The 13,481-nt window shown below is 39.1% G+C and overlaps 1 protein-coding gene across 1 annotated transcript; it reads left to right on the forward strand.

The window, feature by feature from the left end:
- The first annotated feature begins 4,136 nt into the window (after nt 1-4,136).
- Nucleotides 4,137-4,428, forward strand: LOC122225423 (10 kDa heat shock protein, mitochondrial-like). Its single transcript, XM_042948326.1, is given in 3 exon segments — nt 4,137-4,161; nt 4,164-4,187; nt 4,190-4,428. Coding segments are annotated over 3 exon segments (288 nt in total).
- Nucleotides 4,429-13,481: the final 9,053 nt, after the last annotated feature.

Consider the following 13,481-nt stretch of genomic DNA (forward strand, 5'->3'; position numbering starts at 1 on the left):
CTGACATTTCTACTTCTCAAATAGTCTCAGGTAAATGGTTATTGAATTCTGTGAATGGAGGTGGTGGGGAGAGAATATTTGTGCAGAGGAGCGTTTAGCATCCTTTGTGACTTGAAGGCTGAGACTGCAGCCTCTCTCCTCCCTCCTCTCTCTCTCCTTCATCCTCTTGCAAGACTTGGGCTTCCATACCTCACATTCTCACTCAGGATCTACTTTATTTTCCTGGGAATCTCTTCCCTTCTTTCTTCTTCTTATCTAAATCATACTTAATTTTCAAAATTCAGATCAGATTCCATTTTCTTGCTGAAACTTCCTTTGACCCATCCAATCTTCAATTATCTTCTCTTTCTTTAGTTCTCTCTATCCCTGGAGCGATAAAAGACCCTGGTCTATTGTTGGGAGAGTGAAAAATGTTGGGATGTGCAAAATTGGGGAGAATTTGTATGTGGAAAGCCGCCTACTGGGATATTGAAAATTTTAAATTTGGATTTTAGTCATGACCCTGCCACTAGCTATATGGTACGGATTAAGTTATAGAACTTCTCTGGCCCTTAGTAGCCTGGTCCTTAAAATTAGTGGGTTGGACTAAATGATCCAACCTAGACACAACGGATAAAATGCAAACATTCAGCTGAATTTTGAAGGTAGGGAGAATGTTGTTTGGGGGCACATTGTACATTGATGGGTGGTGTGGGATTATGGTTTGGCTTTGGAATTTATGTCCCTCGGACCCTGTCCATTGTTGGAACCATTCACCTTCCTTTTGAGCAACCATCCACTCCCTGGGCCCCTTACCCAGCCCCATACAACAGCTCACTGTGCTAGCTTTGCTGGTCATCTTTGTTCCAATCCACTTGTCTTGGCCCATTCCTCCTCCATATTTATCATGATCTGCATCTTCTCAACTTTAGACCTACTCCTTGTTCTTTCTATCTCTAACTCTCTCTTCAGGTTTCTCTCTCAGTATTAGATTTCTATCTATGAGTCTGTCTACATCTTGATGATAATTTGGATATTCCATCTGCTATGGATCTGATTGTATCTTGAGTACACATTTCTCCTTGCTCTAGTGAGGAATACCATCAGACCTAATCTTTTTCTGAGACTCAGATGCAAGAAAATTATTTCAATTTTTTTAGGTCCAAGTAATGACTCTGCTGTTGGTGTTATCTTCATTGTAGTCTCTGCATGTCAGGATCAGTGCTTTTTTTCTGCTGATTCTCCCAAGAACCTTATATAATGTTCAGCTCTTATTAGATGCCTATTACTACCTAATTCATACACTCCTACTTCTCAGTCTTCATCTAGCTTATTTTTTGTTGGAGGATCTTATGAAAACATAGGGGTGAGGAGTAAACACTGATAAAGGAAAAAACTTAAGTGTCAAAAGCTGACTTGTTTCCTCCTCTTTTATTCCTCCTGTTTTAATTTTCTCCTCTTACTACTTTTAATATATTAATGGAAGTTATATTGTATGAATGTCAATATATTTGCTTGAATTTAATGAAAAATATCTATTCTAGGTAATCACTCTGCTTTTTCAGGGAACCCTATTGTATCATTTTATTAATATTTATTAATTTCCTATAATTAATGTATTCACTAATTTCCTACTAAATAATTTCATAATTAACAGCAAGCCTTAATGTTTGGCTGACTAAAGAAAGGATCAGTTTTGTTGTTAGGACAGAAACTCATATGAACTAGCTTAGGTCAGAAACAAACAAACAAAAAGAATGAATGAGTGAATGAATGAATGAATAGGAATTTATTGAATGTCTGAAAGTACTCCTAGTAATTGTAGAATAAAAACTATAGAGATATGTTGTAAGACACTGGAACCAGGAACTAGAAAATTCAAATTCAAAGTTATTTGCTCTGTCTTTCCTAGGATATTTGACCTCTTGGCTCTCCTTTTGGCACATTTACATTCTTTTCCCTTGATCTTATTGTAGATTCTTTTAGTGTGCTGTGGCCTGCACCTGTTCATCCTAGCTTCTGCTTTGCCTGATTTCCTAGCTCTAGCACTCCTCAGAAACCAAGTGAAGTCTAGCTTATATATTCCAATTCTAGATTCCAAGAAGAGATTCGGACTGGCACAGCTTTGGTCAGATGTCAATTCCTGTCCGGTCAGCAGTGGTGAAGGATGGATTGAGCTGGGCACCACATACATGGCTACAAATATGTGCATGGGCACAGGCAAAGGGGTGCATTTACCCAAAAGATCCTAACTATGTTGGCACAGAGCGGTTCCTCAACACAAATTTATTATATTTAATGTCAGGCTCACAAGTAAAGCTTATACAAAATATGCCTTTCCCACCTCTTTAATTTCTTTCTTGAAGTATTGTAATTGCTAAAGCTAAAGCTAAGATGTGGCTGATGTCTAAATATAGAAATAAACAGAATAACTGAAAGGCTGTTGGGAGATTTAGCCTGAAGGGCAGTCACTTTTTAACTTTATAAGTATTTTAGATCTTGATTTATCTGTCTTTCTTTGGGTGAAAATTTGTTTGATCCTATCTTACTATTAGAAAAGTCATAGCATGCAAATTTTATTCATTCTTATAAAGTGCAAACACATTACCTTTTGTTGACAGATACTAATTTATATGAGGAAGGCAAAGGAAAAATGGATTCAAACAAATACTGTAAGTTCAATAGTATACTAATTAATGGATTTTCTAATTGGTTTTCCTTTTTTTTTTTTTTTAACTTTTCCCCTAAGTCTGCTGATTAGTTATGATTGCTTTATTACAAGGCTTTGGAGGACATCTGAAAACATAATCACCTGGGGATGTTTGTCCCTGGTTTTGGGGATGGATCTTACAAGACGTTAAAGCAGCACCATCCAATAGAAATGTCATGTGAGGGGCACATGGGTGGCTCAGTCAGTTAAGTGTCTGACTCTTGGTTTTGGATCAGGTCAGGATCTCACAGTTCATGAGATTGAGTCCCAAGTTGAGCTCTGTACTGTCAGTGTGGAGCCTGCTTGAGATTCTCTGTCTCTCCCCCTCTCTCTCTGCTCTCTCTCTGTTTCTCTGTCTCTCTCTCGAAATAAATAAACATTAAAAAAAAAAGAAATGTAATATGAGCTACACATAAAGCTTCAAATTTTCTTCTTAAAAAATATTTTTTAAATTTATCTTGATTTATTTATTTTAAAATAAAGAGCCAGCAGGGGAGGGGCAGAGAGAAAGGAAGAGAGACCATCTCAAACAGACTCTGCACTGTCAGCATGGAGCCCAATGAGGGTCTCGAACTCATGAACCATGAGATCATGACCTGAACCAAAACCAAGAGTTGGATGTTTAACCTACTGGAACCTCCAGGTCCAGCTAGACTTCAAATAGGATCACCATTGGACTTGCCAATTGTATGAAATAATAACTTACCATGTTTGTTTAACTTAGCTTGAACTGGGTTGATTAGTGTCACTTACAATGAGTCTTGATGAGTAAACTACTTGTTTCTTTCTCATTCCTACACTCTCCCTTGCCATTAGACCATTCCTCTTATTCAAACCTTACATGCCCATGCTTGCTTGCCACAGAAAATCAAGGCAGATTTTACTTACCCTGCAAAGGAGATCAGGAGACCAATTGCTGTTTGGGAAAGGCAGAGGTAAAATAAAGTTAGAACATTCTATTATGAGAGTTCTATGTGTGCTGGAGGATGAGTCAGAGACTATCTACCTCATTGACTTGGGAAATTCAGCTTTTCAGCCATCTGCATTTTCCTTCCTCCCTATGGATATAGGAGGGATCCTGAGACATAGCAGGGGGATTCCTGGATCAAAGGAGACATGGCTACTTCCTAGATGAACAAGAGTCCATTCAGATTAGAAAGACCTTTACTAGTCAGTGAAGCACAACCATCATGAGTGTATGGAATGAGAGATGTGTTATAGGATTTAGACCCTGCACAATTGAGGGAGAAGCTGAGGAAACAAAGGTCCAGAAGGAGGAACTGGAAATCAGACGGAAAGGCATTAATCAGTCTTCTTGGATCACATGGCCCAAGGGTCAGACTGCAGGTCTCCTTGCTGCAGTGGCAGCTCCAGAGCAGAGTAAAATGGGTGGGTGGGTGGGGGTGTAGATAGGGAGAGGGGGAGGAGTCATGGCAAGACCAAGAAGATGTTTAGAGAGTTTCTTCCTCTCTTTGCATTTTAGTTGAAAGGAGTGCAGCAAAACTATAACCAAAGGAGACATTAGGCTTCCAGAAAAATCTCAAGGAAAAGTATTTCAAGCAATAGTAGAAGCTGTTGGATCAGGCTCTAAAGGAAAGGGTGGAGAGATTCAACCAGTTGGCATGAAAGTTGGAGATACGGTTTTTCTCCCAGAGTATGGAGGCACCAAAGTAGTTCTAGATGACAAGGATTATTTCTGGTGTAGAAGTGGTGACATTTTTGGAAAGTGTGTAGACTAAAATACATCATTATTGAAATGGTGCTTGGTGAAGCTGCCCATTCCAGTAAAGTTGTGAAATCTTTAATCATGTAAATAACTTTCATGTCTCTTTTGTAATATACTCATGGTATCCAAACTAATGATATTGCACATCTCTAGAATTTAGTTTTGGTGTATTGATATAAACATTACCAAATACAAATGCATAAATGAGTGGTTAATCTTTAAAAAAAATCTGTCTTCTTGGGGCCCCTGGGTGGCTCAGTTGGTTAAGCATCTGACTTCAGCTCAGATTATGACCTCGTGGTTCATGAGTTCCAGCTCTGTGCTGACATTTCAGAGCCAGGAGCCTGCTTTGGATTCTGTGTCTCCATCTCTCTCTGCCCCTCCCTGCTCTCTCTCTCTCTCTCTCTTTCTCTCAAATAAATAAACATTTAAAAAAAGGTAAAAAAAAATAAAAAATCTGTCTTCTTAAAGCATTGATACAAATGGACAAGATAGAAGATGCAGGGAAGTTAAGAGAAGTCAAGAACATCCAGTACCTGAAGTAAAAACACAAAGGGGAAGTTCATGGTGAAGTCTATGGGAAGTTATTGACTCTCCATAACTATTGCTTCTGTGGGTCTGTAGCTAGGTTTCTGGTTGTGGGTGTGGGCCTCTGTAGCAGTGTCAGTAGTTGGGAAAAGAGTTAGAGGGGGCCAGAAGAGAGTGAAGGAAAACTGGAACTTGCTGGGCACCTCTGCATTGGTTTTTCATTCTATTTGACTGCAAAGACCTTTGGAGAGTAATAACCACTATTTCACTTCTGTCTCCCAAGTCCCAAATTAATCACTGCTAACCTGGAAACATACAGGGCAAGAAATTCAGGAAAATGTGGTTTCCAGCTTGGCCAGACTGACTTTAGGGGAACCCAGGACAAGGTCAATCTCTGTGGTGATACCAAGGCAAACCATGAACCATCCATTAAAAGGCAGCACTTGACAATAAAGTACAAGGTACAGTTAGCACAACTCACCCTTTGGGGAGCAATCGAAGCTTCTACATCAGGTTAGTGCTTTCTTTGTGTCCTCTTTGTGTCTTTAAGTAGATCTTCTAATTCCCCATCACAAAGGGGATCCTGACCCTGCCTATCACCCTGTTTCTTCCTTGCCGTTGGATTGTTAAGACTTAGCATCTGATTGCTTCTTCTTTCCACCAAATTGTTTAGCAGTGATACTTGACCAAGACCTAATTTACTTCTGTTGTTTCTAACTATTTCTTCTGGACCTAGACATGTTTAGGATGCCCAAGACTCTCGCCAGGCCAGATTCCCAGCTAAGCCCCAGCTCCTATATAGCCATAAATGGCTCCTTCACCTCAACTGGGGAGGCCAGCCTTCCTTCATGCTTACCAAATGAGTGCACCAACTGCTCTAACATTGAAACTCTTTATTATTTGTGATTTTTTTCTGTAGGTGGAAGACTTCCTCTCAACTCATTGAAGGGGTTCCTCCTCCTTCTCCCCCTCCTCCTCGTCGTCGTCGTCCTCCTCCTCCTCCTCCTCCTCCTCCTCTTTCTTCTTCTTCTCCTTCTTCTTCTTCTTCTTCTTCTTCTTCTTCTTCTTCTTCTTCTTCTTCTTCTTCTTCTTCTTCTTCTAGAGGGAGAGAGAGAGCAAGAGAAGGGCAAAGAGAGAGAATCTTAAGCAGGCTCCATGCCCAGCACAGAACCTGACATGGCTCTCAATCTCATGACCAGGAGATCATGACCTGAGCCGAAATCAAGAGTCAGACACTTAACTGACTGAGCCACCCAAGCGCTCCTCAATGAAGGGATTTTCTATGCTTGAGTATGAACTAATAGATTGATACGAAGAATATATAGTCAAAGAAACATGGATTTGGTGCCAACAGACTAGCTTTTGTATATGTAATGTGGTAGCTGGGTAAACACAAACAGGAATCTCAACCATAATCATAGCTATTTCTCTCCACACTTAGCACAGTAAAGCAGATGAGTCCCTGAGGACTTAAGGACACTGCAGTATTGGCCCTGGAAGGCTACCTCTGGACTCCTTACTAGGAAATGGTTTAAGCCACCGTTTCCTGAACCTCTATTACTAGCAGATGCACACCAATCCCACACACAAGATGCAAACTTCTGGGATCCTGCTCTTCATTCTCAGTGTTCTGAAGATGAATTCTACCATGTGGGAGAAATGCAAATGAAGTAACATTTGGGTCTGGAAGACTTAGAAGGAACCAGATGCTCTGTCCTAGTCTACTATATCTAAGTGGAACTTTGAGCATGTGTGCACTGAGTGCAAAAATCACCCAATGTTAGATTGAGCTGACCTCTGCCTTCAGAATCAAAGAGCCAATACCAAAAATAAAAACAGAATTCTGAATTTGGCCCAGAGAAACTCAGCTAGTTTATTTGGTCATCATCTAACCCCTGCAGGCACTTGACAATTTCCATAAAGTATCAATAGCAGCACAGATTTTACTCATGTCTTATTACATCTTGATCTCGTTGTCTTTGAATCTTAATGTTAACTTTTCAATGAATCTTCATTGCTCTGGACTTGGTGCTTTTATGTTTCCTTTATGTATTTTGTAACAATCCTGGGAGGTATAGGTCATAATTATTTTAATAGCTAACATAGATATATATGTATATATACACATTATGTGCCAGACACATAGTTCTAAGCATTTTATTAACTCATTTAATTGTATATCACTCTTGGAGGTAGTTCTTATTAATATCATCATCTACCTTTTACAGGTGAGGAAATTCAAATATGGAGTTAGATCATCCAAGGTCACACAAGCAATGAGCGGTAGCACTTGGGTTCAAACCCAGGCAGTCTGGCTCCACAGGTCATGCTCTAACCACTAGTCTACATTGCCTGCTATTTTAAAATAAAACCAAGACTCAGGAAGTAAGTGAATTGCCCAGGGACCCGCAGCTGCTAATGAGTGGAGCTACTATTCTAACACAGGTTTTTGGAGTCTAAAGTTCACATCTTTCCATACTGCTTTCATCAGCTACAAGGTGTGTGACTTTAGGCAAGTCACTTGATTTTGTCAAGCTTCATCTTCCACCTATAAAATGGGGATAATAACGCTGATCTCACAAGGGTATTCTGGGACTAAATACAATTAATTACATAAAATGTTTAACTCCATGACATCTAAGTTAATGCTTAATAAATATTAACTTGCCAGATAATGGATGGGTTCCCAAGAAAAGCTCTTTATTCTCAATGTTTGATAAGTATTAAGAACATGTTAACTCTGAGCATGTTACCTAAGAACATTTAACTATGGAAAGCACAATGTACATAAAATATTGATGGTTTGACATAATTTCTGTTCTCTAAACCTTGATAATTGCATTTAGATTTGCTTTAGAACTAGATGGTTGTTGTGTCCTGGAAATACTTCTTGTCAAGGGCAAAACAATTATTGTGTAAGCCCTTAAAAACTGACTCCAATTAAGGCTCTTTAAAAAAAATATATCTATATATCTATCTATCTATATCTATCTATCTATATATATATATAGATATATTTGTGATCTGTGTCTATATACTCTCTTAAAATAGCATTCTTTTATTTCCATATCAAAATTTTAAGGTAAGTTAAGCCTGGAACACTAAAAAACAATGTTTGTTGACCTGATAATCTGTTTTCCCATTGTCTGTTGAAATTTCTGTTGATGGAATCAATGGAAATTATCAGGTTAAGTATAAGTCTCTTTGTTCCTCTAAACAAAATTATGATGCACTTGTCAGATTTCAAGGACATGATGAAACATGGTTTAGAAATGCCGTAGATAATTGTACTACAGAAAGTAAAAGGTCTCAGACAATAAAAAGTAAGAGCCAAGAATATTTTAAACTCAAAATAGAAATATTTTTATAATGTGAGGAGTATCTGGAAACAGATAAAGAGAACAAGAATATTAATGGTTTTTACAGCATGGTGTCCATTTCAATGAATATTTGGGGTTATATGTAATATTCTTTGCATTCATAGACCCACTCCTAAGTCCACTGCCATCATTCCAGCCCACCAACTCTTACCTACATGATGATACTAGCCTTTGAATCCTTAGCATTTGTGTCATACTTTGCTCCAACTGAACATATTAATTGATTATCCGTTGCCCTCAAGATGAAATCCAAACTGCTTAGTCTGACATCAGGTACACCATTATTGTGAGCATTATACAAGATAATATAAATTGATTCATGAATTTGTTCATTCAGTGTAAGTTGACCTTTTGCTGGTCCATTCCCTGTGTTAAACTTTGGGCATGCAGATGGAGATCTTGGTCTCACGATCAAAGCAAAGTGTTCTCACCTTGTAGAGGGGAGGACAGACAAGAATAACATCATTCACCATGCTATGTGGTAGTGGTATAATAGATATAAACCAAGGACACTGTGGAAGTTCAGAGGAAAGGTAACATTTCCAACTTACCTCCCACTGTTTCTTTATTCAAACCCTGTGCTCAACTGGTCTATTTGCAATTCTCCTAAATAAGCATGCACATGTCCATCTCTCTACCTTTGATGATATTGCGTTTTTTTATGCTGAAGCTCTTCATTTTCTGCTTATTCATTCAACCAATATAGATTGAAATTGTAACGCATGCTTCAGTATGTGTGCTCTCTGCCACACAGCAGTGAGTGAAAGAGGTACAGCCCTCTGGAAGCCTACAGTGTCACCTTTCCCCTCCCCTCCTGCTCCCTCTAAAACTCCCCTTCTTTTAATTGTTTTTTAACGTTTTATTTATTTTTGAGACAGAGAGAGACAGAGCATGAACGGGGGAGGGGCAGAGAGAGAGGGAGACACAGAATCGGAAGCAGGCTCCAGGCTCTGAGCCATCAGCCCAGAGCCCGACGCGGGGCTCGAACTCACGGACCGCGAGATCGTGACCTGAGCTGAAGTCGGACGCTTAACCGACTGAGCCACCCAGGCGCCCCAAAACTCCCCTTCTTTTACTACTTGGCCCATGGTGTCTTCTTCTGGAGCTCCAGTAAACTTATTTATTATCTGTCACGTGTCAAATCTTATACAATTATCTGGGATCAATCAGTGTTTTACTGGTGAATTTATCCATAGTAACAGGAAATGTAAGTATCCTTGTTAGATGAAAATTTTAGATGATTTTTAAACTCTGATCTTACTCCTTTAGTTGGATGATGGTTGGCAATCCGCAAAAGACTCCATCTCCACACCTGTTACAAAATGTGCAGAATGAGCAGATGAAAGAGTTCCAGGTGTGAAGTTACATTTCTTTAAAAATCTAACATTTTAGTATCCATTTAATAAGCTAGATCAAATTTCTTCACATTTTATTTCTAATGCTCATGGATATTTAGGGCAAGGGGAAGGAGGTCAAGGTGGAGAAAGAAGGAAGAAGAAGATGAAGAAGAAAAGGATAACAAGGGCTCCACCAGAAAGAGGGGTGGAAACTTACTGAAATAAGGGCAAAGAACTTCCTTTGCACAGAATATTTCATTTTCAGGGTTTCTTTCCTCCTACTCCCCATGTCAAATCTTGTGAAAAAGCTGGGTGTGTTGTGAATCCTTTGTGTGGGATTCAGACATTGAAAAGCAAGGGCTGGAATGTGGGGTGAGAATCATATGACTGACCTCCGAAATCTCCAAATGTATTTGTCATATAGTTGAGTAAGAGCAGTTACAAAAAAAAGGCCAAGAGTATCTGTTTATAAATATATTTTAATAAAGCTCAGTGTTAAAGTCTCCCAAAATAAACAATCTGTGTTGAGGTTCTCATATATGTCTTATATAATCAAAGGATTTTGAACTCTATTTTTTTTAATTGAATATATAGTTTAGTCCAGGTCTTCTGGGGAAATCACTTTATTTGAGCTTTTTTTCTTTGTGCACCTGCTATATGCTAGGCAGGGTGTTTATATATTTGATAAATGGAATGCAGTTTTTACTTGCAAGGTGTTTATAATCAGTGGGGGTAACTTATTAGTCATCAAATCATTTTTGTTGTAATATTTTACATGACATGCATATCTACATTTATTTTTAAAAAAATTTTTAATGTTTATTTTTGAGACAAAAAGAGACAGAGTATGAGCGGGGGAGGAGCAGAAGGAGAGGGAGACACAGAATCCAAAGGAGGCTCCAGGCTCTGAGCTGTCAGCACAGAGCCCAATGCAGAGCCTGAACCCATGAGCCGTGAGATCATGATCTGAGCCAAAGTCAGACGTTCAACCGACTGAGTTACCCAGGTGCCTCTACATTTATTTTAAATTTCTTCACTCTTACATGTGTATGTGTCTGTATGTGTAATTGATTATGTATAATTGTATATATATGTATATAAAACTTTATGCATATATATATGTGCAAATATAAGAAAGTGCCTACAGACGTGATATTTTAGAAGGTTGATGGACTCCTTGAAGTCCATCTTTGTATCCTGGGTTGGGAACTTCAGGCAAAAGCAGACTATGCTATAGAAAAATTTGAAATTTCAGGGTATTGTCCTGTCCAAGAGGTTGATGCCAGCTTTTTTTAAAAATTTTTATTTATTTTTATTATTTTTTTTTAATGTTTATTTATTTTTGAGACAGAGAGAGACAGAGCATGAACAGGGGAGGGGCAGAGAGAGAGGGAGACACAGAATCTGAAACAGGCTCCAGGCTCTGAGCTGTCAGCACAGAGCCCGACACGGGGCTCGAACTCTCGGACCATGAGATCATGACCTGAGCTGAAGTCGGACGCTTAACCGACCAAGCCACCCAGGTGCCCCAGATGCCAGCTTTTTAATGTTAAAATGCCCACAAATTGCTATTAAAATAAAAATGGAACACCTAAACCCTCCATGGTTTAAGGCTCTCTGTAGAGGGGTACCTGGGTGGCTCAGTAGTTAAACGTCCGACTTCAGCTCAGGTTATGATCTCATAGTTCATGAGTTTGAGCCCTGCATTGGGCTCTGTGCTGACAGCTCGGAGCCTGGAGTCTGCCTCAGATTCTGTCTCTGTCTCTGTCTCTCTCCCTCTCTCTCTCCCCAACTCACGCTCTGTCGCTCTCTCTCTCTTAAAGATAAACATTAAAAGAAAATTAAAGTTCCCTGTAGTAAATTTGGCTGAATGCAAGCAACTCAATGAATTAATCCTTCATAAATATCATGTTATAATTTTTTATAAATCAGTACATGTAAATCTTTCCTTTTTGCCTGTAGCAAATCAGGTGAGCGGTCATTGATACACTCTCACAGTTATTGTTGGAACGCTCTTTCTCTTTAGGGCAGAGGTAACATCACCTGATAAGATTGTGAGAAGTTGATTTATTGTTGGCTGTTTTGCCTAGCCCTTTTCCATAAATTTCTCTCTATCAGATCTAAGCCGTGGAAATCACATTGTTAGTCTTTGGTTTTTGATAGCAGTGACTGCTTGCTTGAACTCTCCTTTCGGTACCAGCAGCTCCGTCTTGATCTCTGATGTTATGCAAAGCACATCTGCCTTTTAACTTGCCTGATCCAAACCTTATTTGCCTTGTGCATTTTCTACCCTTTGATCCCTCTCTGCATTACTATTTATCAGTATCAAAAAGCTTCAGCTGGAAGCTGGGCAAATGCAGAGGTTGCCAGTCATTACTTTTGGCCCCAGATCCATAAAATCAAGTCAGTTACACGTCTGGTGGGTTTTTCTCTAACTGGACTGCATGCATCACAAGAGCACACTCTCCCCTGTCCTTACTGAGTCATGTCAAGAACTGAAGGTGAGCTTTATCGTTAAAATTATGAGTACCTTCCCCCCAAGTCCTAGCGCACAGCAATTTAGTCATCTATATAAGTTCCTTTTCTTTTTTTCTTTTAAAAAAAATTTCGTAATTTATTTTCTTAAATTACATCCCAGTTAGCCTATAGTCCAACAGTGATTTCAGGAGTAGATTCCTTAGTGCCCCTTACCCACTTAGCCCACCTCCCCGCTCCCACACTCCCTCCAGTAACTCTCTGTTTGTTCTCCATATTTAAGAGTCTCTTAATGTTTTTGTCCCCCTCCCTGTTTTTATATTATTTTTGCTTCCCTTCCCTTATGTTCATCTGTTTTGTCTCTTAAAGTCCTCGTATGAGTGAAGTCATATGATTTTTGTCTTTCTCTGACTAATTTCACTTGGCATAATACCCTCCAGTTCCATCCACGTAGTTGCAGATGGCAAGATTTCATTCTTTTTGATTGCCGAGTAATACTCCATTGTATATATATACCACATCTTCTTTATCCATTCATCCAGCGATGGACATTTGGGCTCTTTCCATACTTTGGCTATTGTCAATAGTGCTGCAGGTGTCCCTTTGAAACAGCACACCTGTATCCCTTGGATAAATACCTAGTAGTGCAATTGCTGGGTGGTAGGGTAGTTCTATTTTAATTTTTTGAGGAACCTCCATACTGTTTTCCAGAGTGGCTGCACCAGCTTACATTCACACCAACAATGCAAAAGAGATCCTCTCTGTCTACATCCTCACCAACATCTGTTGTTGCCTGAGTTGTTAATGGTAGCCATTCCGGTAGGTGTGAGGTGGTATCTCATTGTGGTTTTGATTTGTATTTCCCTGGGATGATGAGTGATGTGGAGCATTGTTTCATGTGTCGATTGGCCATCTGGATGTCTTCTTTGGAGAAGACATGTCTTTTGCCCATTTCTTCACTGGATTATTTGGTTTTGTCTTTTGCCCATTTCTTCACTGGATTATTTGGTTTTGGGTGTTGAGTTTGAGAAGTTCTTTATAGATTTTGGATACTAACCCTTTATCTGATATATCATTTGCAAATATCTTCTCCCATTCTGTCAGTTGCCTTTTAGTTTTGCTGATTGTTTCCTTCGCTGTGCCAAAGATTTTCATTTTGATGGGGTCCCAATAGTTCATTTTTGCTTTTGTTATATGAGTTCCTTTTCAAAATATCATTGTATTATTTTCCTTCTGAACAATTACTACAATGTGAATTTTACATTATACTTGTGTGATTAACATCTCTTTCACAATTATATCGTAAGCAGCATGTGTCAGGAAGCATGTTTAGATGGCTCCTCTTT

The sequence above is a fragment of the Panthera leo genome, chromosome B4 (assembly GCF_018350215.1).
Source record: "Panthera leo isolate Ple1 chromosome B4, P.leo_Ple1_pat1.1, whole genome shotgun sequence".
In the NCBI taxonomy this organism is placed as follows: domain Eukaryota; kingdom Metazoa; phylum Chordata; class Mammalia; order Carnivora; family Felidae; genus Panthera; species Panthera leo.